This window comes from Artemia franciscana, chromosome 7 (genome assembly GCF_032884065.1).
Source record: "Artemia franciscana chromosome 7, ASM3288406v1, whole genome shotgun sequence".
In the NCBI taxonomy this organism is placed as follows: domain Eukaryota; kingdom Metazoa; phylum Arthropoda; class Branchiopoda; order Anostraca; family Artemiidae; genus Artemia; species Artemia franciscana.
In genome coordinates this window covers 2,556,660-2,572,484 of record NC_088869.1, presented here as the reverse complement: position 1 = coordinate 2,572,484, position 15,825 = coordinate 2,556,660, and the positions used below count along the sequence as shown (strand labels likewise).

At 34.9% G+C, this 15,825-nt stretch overlaps 1 protein-coding gene across 1 annotated transcript in view; it reads left to right on the top strand.

Moving 5' to 3' along the window:
* The window catches only part of LOC136028731 (bifunctional glutamate/proline--tRNA ligase-like), a 51,519-nt gene that overhangs the window by 10,740 nt on the left and 24,954 nt on the right, over nucleotides 1-15,825 (top strand). The window contains exons 4-5 of the mRNA XM_065706602.1: nucleotides 1,404-1,777; nucleotides 10,840-11,032. Of these exons, the coding sequence (XP_065562674.1) occupies nucleotides 1,404-1,777; nucleotides 10,840-11,032 (567 nt within the window). The remainder of the gene's footprint in view (nucleotides 1-1,403; nucleotides 1,778-10,839; nucleotides 11,033-15,825) is intronic.

Below are 15,825 nucleotides of genomic sequence, written 5' to 3'. Positions count from 1 at the left end.
TACATCCTCTACCTTTTCTAAAACTACACTGTTCTTCCCTTAAAACTTTGTCTACAGCATCTCTCAGTCTAAAAAGTGTCATATTACTCTGTAATTTGCTACCTACAGAGACCAGACTAATGCCTTGATAATTACGACACTCACTCTTGGCAGAATTAGCAAGGTCTGTTAACATGCTTGCACACGGATTGCGCGGATGACATCGACGCTCTTGCTGCTGATCCAACATCTGCCCAAGCAATGTTAAATAAAAAAGCACATCTCTCTCAGTTATTGGGTGTGAAGATCAATACGGCCAAAACTAAGGTCACGGATCTGAATATACAGTTGGATTATCAGCTTGTGCTTTACGGACAAGATTGGAAACATTCGCTAGCTTCAGCCATCTTGGCTCAGCAATAGACTCTCGTGGAGGCTGTTACCTTGACGTACAGAAAAGAATCAACAAAAGCCTAATCCATCTTCTCACGACTCCGCTGCCATTTGTGGAACCGGCGGGAGATCAGCATGAACACAAAAGTTTTTCTTTATAAAGCGGCTGTTAGATCTGTTCTCTTTTATGCAGTCAAAATTTAGCCGCTGAAGGTGCTTCATCTCCATGATTTGGAAGTATTTGACCACTGCTGTCTACGAAAAATCCTGAAGATTCAATACTCCGACAGAATGTCAAATGTGGATGTACGCCACCACTGCTCTAAAATCGAACCCGTCGCCACGATTGTCAAACAGAGAAGACTGTATTGACTTGACCATGTTCTTAGAGGACCCAATGACCGCATCATAATGCAAGTGCTTCTATCTGCCCTGTTGCCAGATTGGCGCAGGTGACCTGGCGGTCAGTTGTAGAATTGGTGGGCAACTGCCAGAAACGATCTCAACCCCATTGGCGGATTTCAAGATTAGGTTGAAAGTGGGAGAGCTGCAGGCTCCGGTTTGCTGAATAATTGGATGTCAACCATACCTAGTCTTTTAGATGCCGAGTGAGGCGTCCTCGTCTGGTCCTGCTACAAGTACTAGTACAAGTAAGTAAAAAAAATGACTGATTAGGATTGAAATTTCAGCTTCACATATAGTTTTGGCTTTACATAAGTCGATCCTATTTTTCAGTAAGTATACCAAAAGGGAGGAAGAATTCATCGACTTTCTAAATTTTTCATTTAGTTGAGGAAATAAAATGGCTTTATAGGTCTAAATAATGCTTTGTAGATGAGTCTCAAATGAATCTGAATTTTAAATCTTAGACTTTATATGTAGCTAATGTTGGGGAAAAGAAATCGAACAACTTAGGTCTGAAAAGTCTAAATGGCTTTAATAGTCAGTAAATTGTCCATAAAGTCTATATGATGCTTTGTAGTTGATAGATGAGTATCTTAACTATTATAGATAATATGTGTTAATTTTAGTAAATCCAAACTGGCACAACATGATCGCTGACAAGACACTGCCTTCTTCTGTTCAAAAGTGGTACATGTCAATTTGTAATAATAAAGCTGTTCGTAAGGTTATTGAAAATCTGCCAGCAGAAATAAAGCCAATTGTATCTACTGCTGCTCCAGTCTCAAAGCAGAATAAAGATCTTGGAAAATTTGTGGAGCTTCCTGGAGCTGAAATGGGTAAAATAGTCGTCAGGTTCCCTCCTGAAGCCAGTGGTTATCTCCACATTGGCCATGCCAAGGCCGCCCTGCTTAATCAACATTATAAAGAGAAGTTTAATGGGAAACTGATCATGAGATTTGATGACACTAATCCTGCAAAAGAAAAAGCTGACTTCGAAAAAGTAAGTTTTTAGTTTTTTTAATCACTTCTTTTAATTGTTCCAAATCGTCAGAATCTTATATTATTATGCCTATCTCTTTGGGTATATTGAAATGTTTTATTGAAAGCGTGCAAGAATCCATTGAGTCAACTGTAGGCCTAAAAGCAGTAAAGGCTGACTCGTGGAATACTTTCGCCTTTGTTCTTTTCTTTTTGCTCAGTAAAAAGTGCTGACTTTCTAATCGACATTTCAAATTGTGCTTGTAGCGGTTTAAACTGTGTGGCATGTCGGCAACTCCTCTAAAAGCAAAAACAGCAGTAAAGGTGAGTGATAGAACTTTTTCGCCTTTGCGTTTTTCTTTTTTCTCAGTAAAAAGTACTGACTTTCAAATTGGCATTTTACATTGTGCTTGTATCAGTTTGCCCTGATGCATCACGTCGGCAGCTGTTCTAAAAGTAAAAACAGCAACGAACGTAGACTGGTAGAAAATCTGTGATTCGTCGAAAAAATTTCATAACTGCTAAGATGTGTTCCATTTAAATATTTGTTCCGAGCATGTTGAGCTCTATAATAGCCAGGAAAATCAGTCATTAATTTTATTGGTATCTATTCATTTTCTCTTTTAGACTTTTTAACCATGTTTTGACTCATCACATCTTTTTATGTATTTTCATTAATTTTATTGTTACCTTATTTACATTTTTGACTTTTTAACTAAGTGTTGAATCTTATATGTTTTATGTGAATGTCAAGTTCTTTTGATGATATATATCATGAAAAGAGAAATCACCAATGCAACAGCACAAGCACACACAAAAAAAAACAGGAGGAGAAAAGGAAGACTGTTTTCCTAAATTAGTGATTAATATAGACCAGCACTTGAATGAGGCCTTAACCCTACTCATCCATACAATCACATAGGTCAAACAGCATAGCCATACACAATCAACCATAAAGAATAATCCATGGACAGGCAGTCATGTCGTCAATAAGTATAAGTCGTCATTTACCAAACAATAGAAACAATAAAGACAAATAATTCAGAGGCAACAACCCAACACAAGGGCTCATCAGGAGAATACACTTGTCTATAGGGTTTCGCCACATTAAAATTCTCTACCCAGCCAAGTGTCGTGGCTATCACAAAATATCCATGGCATCCGCGTGTCAGGTATCACCCCTAAATTCCTTGCTAATGAAAGAAAAAAAAAACAGCAAATGTAAAACAACCAAGTAACACCAAAACAAGCTTATCCTGTTAATATATCCTTCTTTTTAGCAACAATAGGTAAACTAAATATGATAAATTTTACCAAATCACAAATATTAACACATTGCAAAAAACCTGAATGAACTAAACAATTATAGAATTCATCTTTACCATGTAACTAATTTTTAAAAAAATCCGCTCTATTAGAAACACAATTCGAAATAAATGGCGCTGCAACATCATTTCTCGAACCTCCGAAATTAGTTGAAAATTTCTTTAAGTATTTCCAGATAATTCTTTTGATATTTATTTAAAAGTTCATTATAATGAAAACAAAATTTTTTAAATTGCCAAGTTAATTTATTTGCAGAAAAACCTCTTGATATCAATTTTTGGCTTAAGATTTTACATCTATTTTTAAAATCAATATAATTACTACAAATCCTTGCATAACGAAGTAACTGTGAGAAAAACGCTGAATATGTGATATTTGAGTGTATATTACTTTCAGGGAATGAGAACTAATCACTTCAAAATCAAAATCATCCGTTTTATTATACATTTTAAAACTTAATTTATTATTATCATAAATATTAATATTTAAATCTAAGAAATGATCTTCATGACCAGTGCCATGACTAGGTTTAAGAATAAGCTCTGATGGATATATATTTTTAGAAATATCTATGAAATCCTTACAATTTAAGACCAAAATATCATCTAAATATCTTTTATTATTTGACAAAACATGTTTTAAATTATTTGGATTATTCTTATCCATCATATATTTATATTCTAGTTGACTTAAAAACAAGTCAGCTATAAATGGGCTGGCATTCCCTCCCCCCCATTGGAATTCCCACAATTTGCTTGTACAAATCACCACCAAATCTTCAAAAACAAATTTTTAAAGTGTATCCGTTTTTTTTTTGTTTTTTTTTTACAAAGATCTTTTTGAATGAACAAAGCAAAGCTGGAGACAGCAAATATAAAGTGTAATTTAAGCTTACTTTGCGCCTCCATTAAATTTCTAAGTTACTTATTACAAGCCATGGCTGATCAGAGTAAAGCCGAGACAGATAGTCTCAGTGAGAGGCAAAGCTGGTATAATTTTTTCAGAGTTATATAAAAATGATTATTTTCACTTGTTGATGATAATCTGTCAACCATTGTAGGGTAGAACTAAGGTAGATAGGCATGGAGTTAGGGTAATTCAAATAGTCTTTCAGTTCTGTGAGCCATTTGAAGATGATTAGAGACCAACAAATGATTCCTTTGCCTACTAGGAAAGCCTACTGGAATTGCAATGGGGTGTGACAGAGGTTTTAGAGTTGATTCATGACGGAAAATATCCACTGTTCTTGTAGGCGAAAGGAGGGACTGAAATATTTTCAAACATTTGAGTTTTGCCTATTGGGAAAGTCTAGCAGAATCGGACCGGGGCGACCAAGATTCTTAGGTTGACTCACGACTAAGTATTGCATATTGGAAAAGGCGACAGATGACTGACAAGTCGCCTGAACTCGCAGGCAAACAGGTGACCTAAGCCTAATAGGTCCGCCAGCCTAGAGCCTCAGGTGGTTTACCGAATTTTAGGATTGACACATGACTGAGAAGTCGCCTGTCCTTGCAGGTGATATGGTGATTTAAACCTAAAAGGCCCGTCCCCACGTAGAGTCTCAGGTGGGCACAGTTTTTCAACTCAACCCAAAAATAGCATCATGGTTTTATCAGTAGATATTGCTCAAAATTCAAGTTTCGTCTTTTTTACTCATGTAAGAAAAATTAGTATATATTTTCTCAAATTTATTAAGCTCAGTTTACTAACTTCAAAATTTCCATTATAGCTTGGAATTCTCCATACTAAAGGCAGTAGTAATAGGGGATCTGGAGTTTATGCTATGGTTTATTAGTTCTTGATTTTGAATAACACTAAATTGTATTTCTAAAATTGTTTATTGCTAGCTATTGATAATTTGGCTGACAAGACCGTGCCTTATAAGTTCATTCTGTCATTTCTAATTTTTGCTTAATGACTTTCAGTTACAAAAGTAAAAGGTCTTTTTTTTACTTAGTTGTTTAGACTTTAAGTTGATACTGGAAGTTGTCAATATTATTGCTGTTGAAGGATTATTGAGAGCCTATTAAATAGCCTTTTATTTTTTGCTGGCTATTTGAGAACTTTTTTGCTCCTAAAACGACATCCCGTTTTGTTCCATGTGACTGTAGATTTTCAGTAAAGCGCTTGTTTTTCGAAATCCTTTGCACATAAGGAAATACCAGGAATCGGCCTCTTTGAGCTAGTGTTATAAATATAAGCTACAGACGCTGCGAAGCAATAATTTTTGTTTGTTTTTTGGCAATAATATTTGTTTATTTTTCCCAGGGGGGATCGTATCGATCCAGTGGTCCTAGAATATAATGAGAGGGCTCATTCTAACAGAAATTAAAAGTTCTAGTGCCCTTAATAAATTATCAAAAATGAAAGGTAACTAGGCCCCCTCCCACGCTCATTTTTTCCCAAAGTCTTTCGGTCAAAATTTGAGATAGCCATTTTGTTCTGCATAGTCGAAAATCTAATAACAATGTCTTTGAGGATGACTTAATCCCCCACAGTCCCCGGGGGAACGGCTGCAGTTATGAACTTAGCCCATTGTTTACACATAGCATTGGTTATTGGGAAGTATACAGACGTTTTCAGGAGGGATTTTTTTCTTGTTTGAGAGGGGATTACGCAAAGAAAATTCTTTAAGACAATCTCCCCCATAAGGCTCCATGGCCGGGAAAGAACAGAGGAGAAAACAAAATACCATACAAAAAATATAAACAAAATAAAAAAAAAAATCAGTCGCTCACCTTAATATTCCCCAAAAATGACAAGCTAAGCAGGGGGTAACACATGATTTCACCAGCTCAATTAAATATCCAACTCAATCCATAGACATCAACTCCAAAAGAAACAGTAATGAAAAAAAAATTTACTAGCTAGAAAATCTCTAACATAATTTTGGGACACACCAAACGAGTGGCAGCTTCGTGCGAACTCTGGGAGCGTGTTCCAGATCCTGTTGCAAGCTGTCAGAGAGTTGAAGTCAGACCTCACTGACGGAGTGTGAAGAACCAGTAAATTGTTGGAAGTGCGAAGGTGATACATCGATTGATAAGAAACAAAAGATATATTATTACGTAGTGACAGTAGGAAGATTGCCGGCAACTGTAAAAAAAATGAAAGAAGAACAAGAAAGAAAATAGAGAGATTTCAAATCAAGCAAGGGTTCAAGTGAAGGTCGGTTAGTTTCCTGAATAAGAGTCCTTGCTTTATCTTTAAGTTTTGAAAGTGGCTTCAGAGACGAAGGAAAAGTTGACATCCAAATAACAGAACAATATGAAACATAAGACTGAACTAGGCTGCAGAACAAAATTCTAAGAATCAACCGTGGAAATATGTATTTGAGCTTTCTAAGGATTCTGAGACTCCTGGAAATTTTCATTTTAATCATTTTTTTCATTTGATGCTTGAACGAAAGATTTTCGTCAAGATGCCTAGGAATCGAACGTAACCATCCTTAGGTCTACTAAGAGATCCTCTTGATACGTGTATTTCATTTAAGTCAGGGCAAGGCTTTGAGGCCAATGACAGATCCTTGTGGAACACTAAATAATTCCAGAAGGGTTATAAAAATGCGGATCAACCGAGATGACTCGAATTGATAAATCTGATAGAAACCGAAGCATTCCCTCTTATACCAATATGGGGTAGAGTTTTGTGTGTTAATGAGTCATATGCTTTTCGAACATCAAGAAAAGAGCAGCAGGTATCAAACCAGAGTCAAGAGCTGAATTTAAATAATTCAAGTGAGTTGCACATGCATGCTCAGTTGAGTGCTTCGCCCTAAAACCAAACTGAAAATCATGAAAAAAGTGTTCATAATCAAGAAGTGGAGAAAGCATAGCTTTTTCAAAAATTTTACTAAACACTAAAACAGATACGGGACAATAATTTGCAGGATCATTCCTTGATCCACCTTTAAAAAGGATAATAACACGAGGACGCATTAGACCACTTGGGAAGACACTATTTTTAAAAGAAAGATTGACAAGTCTCGTGAGAGCACACAAGATGACAGAAAGAATGAACTTGACAACCTTAGTCGGAATACGGTCTGGGCCAGAGACGAAGAACCCATCAAGCCATTGACAATTCTGGCTATTTCAGCTTCAGAGACAGGTTCCAATACCATTGAATTAGGACAAGCTGGTCCAAGGTAAGACCTAAAATCTGGTAGAGAATAAGAAGGACTTACAGAAGAGGTTGTAGTTTTGCCGATATTAGCAAAATAGGAACTAAACGGATCTTGAACTTTTAGCTCAACCCTTACATTTTTGCCGTCAATCACAACCCTTGAATGGATAGAAAGAGGCAGAAAAGATGGCCTGATAACATAATTAATCACTTGCCATGTCTTCCTAGTGTCTTTACCGCACGCAGAGAATTTTCTATAGTAAAGTAACGATTTAGGCTTTCGGCAAAGCGAATTGTAAACTCTTCTATAAGCTTTGAAAATTTGAAACCGAGAATCACGCGAAAAGGGCTTAGAGGAACTGTAAGCCTTCCATAGATTATTTTTCTTCCTACAACTTCTAAGAAGTCCAGGAGTCATCCAAGGATTCAAAGCAGCTGTTCTTTTCGATGCCGGATTTGACTGGGGTGCATCACATGTATCCAAGCAAACTTCTTTCAAAGAATAATAAAACGAATTAAACAAAGAATCTATGTCATATTCATTTTCAAAAATACTCTACGAACGACCGGCCCACCGTGACCTAAGAATATGCAAACCCTGATCATTAAATTTTAAAGAGGAAAACCAGCTCCTTGGCAACGAATGGAAACAAACATACATGGAAGAAACAGGAAAAGGGTCTGAGATAACACTCGGCAATATAGAATTTTGCGCCAAGGTCAAAGATGAAAAAATATTATCAAGCAAAGAAGCGGTAGTGTTAGGTATGCGAGTTGGGATGCATGCAGAAGGTACTGTTCGACAAGTGAGTATTGTTGGAAGAAAATCTAAGGACGAGGATCACCTCAGGTCACATAAATTAAGGTTGAAGTCACTCATAGTGACAAGTTTACATGAATGAAGTTGTATTATTTCCAAGACCTTCTGAAGAATCTGAAGCAAAGAGGAAACAGGCCCACTAGGAGACCGGTATGTATTGCCAACAATGAAAGTTCTAGCTTGGGTTTTTAATCACAATAACTATGTATTCAAAAATTCCTTCTTCATTTCTTGACAGGTCATGTCTAACAGAGTACGGAAGATATTCCGAAACATAAACAACAAGGCCACCTTTAGCCATCCTACTCCGATTCAAATATTCCATCTTGTACCCAGGGAGATGCAATAGAGATTCGTTTTTCGTTCAAGGAAAGTCTCACAAAGACCGATGGAATCAGGGTTGCAACTATGCACTATTTTTTTCAACTCATCAAACGAAGAACAAAGACCCTGAACATTAAGCTGAAGTACAAAGAATCTACCATCTCTCTTGGATACTCGATCTAAAGCCGATACATACTTACTACTATCTGAAAAATGGGGACTTGATGGTGATTTATTAGACTGACCTACTAAATTATTTATCAAACTAAGAACATCAATTGGGTTGTTTTGAAGATGAAATAGTCGCTCACCCAAGGAGGAGATGTCACCCAAACTAGAGTCAGACAAATTCAAAATACTTACAAACTATGATCCATAACGCGCCACTCACCACCTAGCAATATAAGGATCCAAAAGAAGAAACCCCACAATCCAGTAATTTAATTTTTATGGAGGCTTTGCATTTGTATGCATAATCTTTGTATCAACGGCTTTTTTACACATACTTTTATTTCACTGCATCCGGATCAGAACCGCTTACCTAATATCTTTAGCCAAACTGTATATAATGCAATTTAAGTAAGCGCTTGATTAATTCATTGGGATTAAAAACAAATGATGTAAAAACTATACTGTTGGTCATAAATAGGTCATATAATATTTTAAGACAGGAAAATAGGGTTTGAATTCAACTTGGTATTCAAAAAGTTCTATGTTTATATTTTTATTAATTTTTTTTTTTTTAAGGAAAGGGAGTAAGCATTACTTGTTAACAATCAAGTTCACAACAGTTTTTAGAATATCCAATTAAAGAAATATAATTTTTAGACAAACTACAAAATTGATTTTTGCAAAAATTATAAAAAAAGAAAACTAACGAGTACGCTAGAGAAACAAAATGTAATTATGAATCTCTAATAAAAATATATAATTTGACTGGATCCTTTGTCTGAGAGGACGGGGGTCAGTGGCGTGACTCTGTAAGCTTAGCCAGAGTCGACTCAGCTCTAAATGGGTACCTTGAAAAATCTGGGGAAGGTTGTGGGAAAGCACAGGATGGTTGGCCCCCAACCCCCCATTACACTTCCTGGCTGAAGGGCCAAAAAATGGAGATCAGCACCGCCGGTTGGGACTATAAAGTCTAATACCGTATCCTTTACCTTATATATTTAACGAAAAGAGAAATTACCAATGCAACAGCACAAACACATTTAAATAAAAAGGAGAGAAGAAGAAAAGGAAGACTGTTTTCCTAAATTAGTGATTAATATAGACCAGCACTTGAATGAGGCCTTAACCCTACTCATCCATACAATCACATAGGTCAAACAGCATAGCCATACACAATTAACCATAAAGAATAATCCATGGACAGGCAGTCATGTCGTCAATAAGTATAAGTCGTCATTTACCAAACAATAAAAACAGTAAAGACAAATAATCCAGAGGCAACAACCCAACACAAGGACTCATCAGATGAATACACTTGCCTATAGGGTTTCGGCACTTTAAATATATATATATGCAAAATTGATTTTTGTAGTACTTATAAAAAAAACTAACGAGCACGCTAGGGAAACAAACTGTAATTATGAATCTCTGAAACATCAACAGTCTGACTAGATTTAATTTGTATATATATATATATATATATATATATATATATATATATATATATATATATATATATATATATATATATATATATATATATATATATATATATATATATATATATATATATATGTATATAACCTCCAGTTAATGGTTTTTGACCATGAAGATTTAATGGCACACTCATGTTTCCCAGCCTTTCAAGTTTAGAAACGGTACTAGAAAGTTAAATTTTTCGCGTTGTGTCGACGTTGCCAATACGAGCGTGTAAAAGCATGTATATGTAATCATTACCTTTCTTATAAACTCTTAAGAAGCTTACTACGATGCTCCGGAACCCCGCTACAACCAATAGAAAAAACATGATACATCAGCTGTATACGAGCTATATACACATATTTATCATATATTATGAGCTGTATACTCATAAAATAATCGGCAAATTAACGATTTTATCATATTTTTAAATATTGATTTTTGAACATCTGACCATTTGCGAATTTTTCATTTGAATTTGCTGGCATTTTAAAGGGGTTTGAAAATCTTTTTTTATAATTCACAAAATTTTGTTTTTAGAGTAAGATTTTAAGTTAAACCCAAATAATAGTTACCATTCTCAAATAGCTTTAAATAGCAAGTTTTCTCTCAAGATATTCTTTTTTAAATCGTTTTTTACACTTTTGGTTAGTAATTGACAGGAAACAGCTTCAACCATGATAAGACAAACAAATGTTTATAGTTGACTTGAATTGGCTGTGTTCGTACTTCTTTGGATCTGGGTTGAGTACATGACAGATAAGACTCAGGCTCCTCATAAGATTTTTTTTATTATGGGCTAATAACCAGGTTAGTCTATATGAAATAACTTCCAGGTTATACTCGAAGATCTGAAAATGCTCGAAGTCAAGTGGGACAAGTTCTCTCACACTTCAGATCACTTTGATTTGTGCCTCTCCTTTTGCGAGAAATTAATTAAAGAGGGCAAGGCTTTTGCTGATGATACACTACCAGAACTAATGAAGGAAGAAAGGGAGAAAAAGATTGAATCCAAAAGAAGAAACACGCGTAAGTTTCCCAGTCTCTGTGGAATTTTGACAATACTATTACATTGTCATTGCTATCATTACTCTTACTATCATGTCATTACTATCACTTATACATTGTCTCTGCTATTTGCATTGTCATTGCTATTATGTTCCAGATTCTTAATTTTTTAATTTTTTTTTAATTTTCGAAAACTGGGGTCCAGCAGACCCCACCCTGCAGTTTGTGTAACTTTTTTCACCTTGCCAGTTAAGGGTTAGTCGCCTGAATAAATTGTGGCGAAAGGAAAAGGACTCACCTTAACTAAAAACGAGGCTATTCAACAGTAATCCCCTTTCTGTGCTTTTGTGGTTCTTGAATGCAAGAGTGCAGCAGGAAAAGAGAATCATTGTTACTATCATTGCCATTGCATTACTATCATTACTCTTACTATCATGTTATTACTATCATTACATTGTCACTGCCATTTGTATTGTCGTTACTATTATGTTTCAAATTTCGTCAAGTAACTTTTATTTCACATTTAAATTTATGAGACAATCTACGCTCATATTTTTCATGTATTTATTATACTATTTGTTTATCACAGACTGTCATTGCGGGGATGAATGAGAGGATTACATCTAAGAGAGGGGGTGGAGTCACATTAAAAGATTACTTTCGTATTTTGATTTGTTGAAAGGGAACAAAAGATATCTAAAAGAGAAACACAAGAAAATTTTCTAATCTCCCAATGTAATTTGGTAGCGCTTCGCATGGTGTCTTTGGTGTTGTGAGCTAAAACTGGTCAAGTAGCTTTTGTTAGTTTATTTCCCATTTTTATTTATGTGACAATATACACTCATTTTTCAATTTATTTATTCATATTTATACTATTTATCTTGTATCAAGTGTACCATATGTCTACTACGGACCGACCCTGAGGGAGGGGGAGCCATAGGATTATATCTAGGAGAGGGACAGGGTTGAATTGAAAAGCGCAATCACATCAGTATTCAGATTTTTTGTATGACAGTCCCCTTCTCCTCGTTCCCCTCCCTTAATTTTTTGCCATCAAAATAAAATGTATTTTTTTTTCCCTGAACGCATCTTAGGTCTATTCATTCCTGAAAACCGTGATTTTCTAAGATTTATTTCTTAGTTGTCTAAAATTATGAAGTTATTGCGTCAATACCACATATACGTCAGTGTTGCTACGTTGACCGTGAAAATAAATGAGCGAAACTACTTAGTTAAATTTGACAGCACATTATCTTCCGTGAAAACTCAAAACATTAACAATTTGTTGAATTCTAAAGAGAAATACACCTTTAAAGGAAAACTATATATTTTTATGCTGATCAGTGCCGTATGGTTTCAGCTTACTTTTATTTGTTTACTTGTTTTTACCAAGTGACATAGAGCGATTGCAAATTCTGTCGGTCTGTCTGTCCTGGTTTTGCTAGTTTAGGCACTTCCAGGTAAGCTACGACGATGAAATTTGGCAGGCGTATCAGGAACCAGACAAGAATAAATTGGAAATTGTCGTTTCTCGATTCGATCATCTGTGGGGGGGAGTGGGGGTACGGTTAAATCAGAAAAATTAGAAAAAATGAGGTATTTTTAACTGACGAACGGGGAATCAGATCTTAATAAAATTTGAGGTTTGGAAGGATATCGTGTCCCAGAGCTCTTATTTTAAGTGTCGACCGGATCCGGTGACATTGAGGGGAGTTGAGGGGGGAATCTAAAATCTTGGAAAACGCTTAGAGAGGAAAGGTCAGGATGGAACTTGGTGGGAAGAATATGCACAAGTCCGAGATACTTGACTGACATAACTGGACCAGATCCGATCTCTTTGGTGGAGTTGGGAGGGGGAGTAATTCGAAAAAATAGAAAAAATGAGGTATTTGCTACTTACGAATGGGTGATCAGATCTTAATGAAATTTGATATATAGAAGGATCTTGTGCTTTTAGAACTCTCATTTTAATTAGAACTCTCATTTAAAGGTCTCATTAAACCACCAGATCCGGTGACATTGGGGGGAGTTGGAGGGGGGAACCGGAATTCTTGAAAAACGTGAAAATCGAGGTATCTTACGAATAGGTTATCAGATCTTAATGAAACTTGATATATAGAAAAATTTTATGTCTCAGATGCTCCATTTTCAATTTGAATCGGATCGGGGGATATAGCGGTTTGGAGGGGGGAAACAGAAATCTTGAAAACCGGAAATCTTGGAAAACGTCTAGAGCGGAGAAACCGGGATGAAACTTGATGGGAAGAATAAACACAAGTTATATATACGTGATTGACATAATTGGAACGGATCCATTCTCTTTGAGGGAGCTGTTGGTTGTTAATTTAGAAAAATTAGAAAAATTGATGTGTCTTTAACTTACGAACCGGTGACTGGATCTTAATGAAATTCGATATTTAGAAGGAGCTCATGTCTCAGAGCTCTTATTTCAAATCTCGACCAGATCTGTTAACATTGGGGGAGTTAGAGGAGGAAATCGGAAATCTTGGAAAACGCTTAGAGTGGAGAGATCGGGATGAAACTTGGTGGGTAGAATAAGCAAATGTCGTGGATTCATTATTGACGTAACTAGACTGGATCCGCTCTCGTTGGGGGATATAAGGAGTGAGGTTCAATGCTTTGGCGAGTTTGATGCTTCTGGACGTGCTAGGACGATGAAAATTGGTAGGCGTGTCAGGGAGCTGCACAAATTGACTTGAAAAAGTTGTTTTCCCCGATTCGACCATCTCGGGGGCTGAAGGGAGAGGAAAAATTAAAAAAATATTTAGGTATTTTTAGCTTACGAGTGGGTGATCGGATCTTAATGAATTGTAATATTTAGAAGGACCTCGTGACTCAGAGTTCTTATCATAAATCCTGACGATATTAAGCCTCTGACTTTCCTTTTAAATCAATCTATTGATTCTTAGAATTTCGCTTGAGCTTAAACCTTATGAGTTCTTGGTTTTTGGCTCTTCCGACCTCGTCACAAGTGCCATATGAGCTCTTAGCTCTTGTTTAAATTTGGCGCCCACTACTACCAAAATTAAAGTTTTTTTTTTGAATAAAAATTGGCTTTCTGGTTTTTTGATTTTTAGGTTTTTTGGTTTTTTGATATATATATATAACCTGGTTTTTTGGTTTTTTGATATATATATATATATATATATATATATATATATATATATATATATATATATATATATTTATATATATATATATATATATACAAATATAAAGTAATCCACTTAATCAACTTCAGAAAACCAGATTTCATTTCTGGTGTCCATTATAATTTTCTTTATTTTTGGTAATTTGATCTATTAAGTTGTTTTTACGGTATGTGATGGATATTTTGGCTTCATATTTTTATTTAAGTTTCGCCACCGAGCCTAGCTTAGAGCAGGAGCATCAATTTGCGAAACTTCGAGATGCATTTTTTAAAATCTAAGGGTACAGTCAGGGCAGTATCCAGGATTTTTTTTTTTGGTGGAGGGGGGACTCTCAGAAAACTGTATAAACAAATTTTTTCATTTTGACAATACGGCCATCATTTTGGAATACTTTTGTGCTTTTTCTCTTTTTTTTCTTTTTTTTTTTTGTTTGTGTCAAAAATGGTCAACATTGACCCTTGCCTATTTCAAGTATATAACATTTAAATACATTTTAGTCATAATTAAATATATATATATACATATATATATTATAAATATATATATATATATAATTATATATATATAATTATATATAATTAAATACATATATAAATATAGATATATATAAATGTATATATATATATATATATATATATATATATATATATATATATATATATATATATATATATATATATATATATATATATATATATAACCATTATTTGGAATTACTATTTTAAGTTTGAATGATATTTTATCGTTCTTTTCTTATTAATGATTTTTTTTTTGGAAACGTTTTACTGTCTTTTTTTTGCAGATACTTTCAACTCTAACTCTTGTGTGTTGCTAGAATGCGACGTCATAACATAAGAACTTTTATTTGAGGAATAATATTTTAAATAATTTTTAAGTAGTTTTTCCAATTTTTTTTACCTTGTTTTTCTTATTTGCTTCGCTTGCTTTTTGTTTTGGCTTTACTTTTCGCATTTGTGTTTAACCTTTTTTCCCCTAGTATTTTCTTTTGTATTTGGTTAATGTTTTTGCTTTATATTCGTCCTTTTTCAATCAAGGGCTGATTTTATAACTTGGTGAAGGAAGACTATATTGGTAAAGTTAAAAAAGGGGGGTTCACCGACACTATAAACTTTTTTTTTTACCGCAAACTAGAAAGCCCTTTTAAGGTAATTACAAAACCCTTATTTTTACCACAAGTGAATTGTTCTTTCCAAGATTATTTAATCATTATAATTCTAATTCGATTTTCCCTGGTTGAGGGTATGGGAATACTCCAAGGTAACTAGTAGTGAAGCTTTATCAGAGATATTTCGCGAATTTAATTCGTTTTAAATTGAACTTCAATGATAAAAATTTGTTATTTTCTCTTATGTACTCCAGTTTGTCAAATTTCTAATAAAAGAAAGACGGGGTCCGGCATATTCTCCCCGCAAAATTTCCCTGGAGAATGATCCCTCGAAACATTTTACCCCCTCCCCCTCCTCCTGTGGAAAATTCCACCCGAAAACTCTATGTCAAATTGAGCAGTCAGTGGGAAATCAAGACAAACGAAAAGACTGAAGAAAAGATAGAATTCTGGTATGTTCTACCTCTATTCCAAAATACGTGTAAACTATTGGTGCAGAATCAAACAGTTCTTGG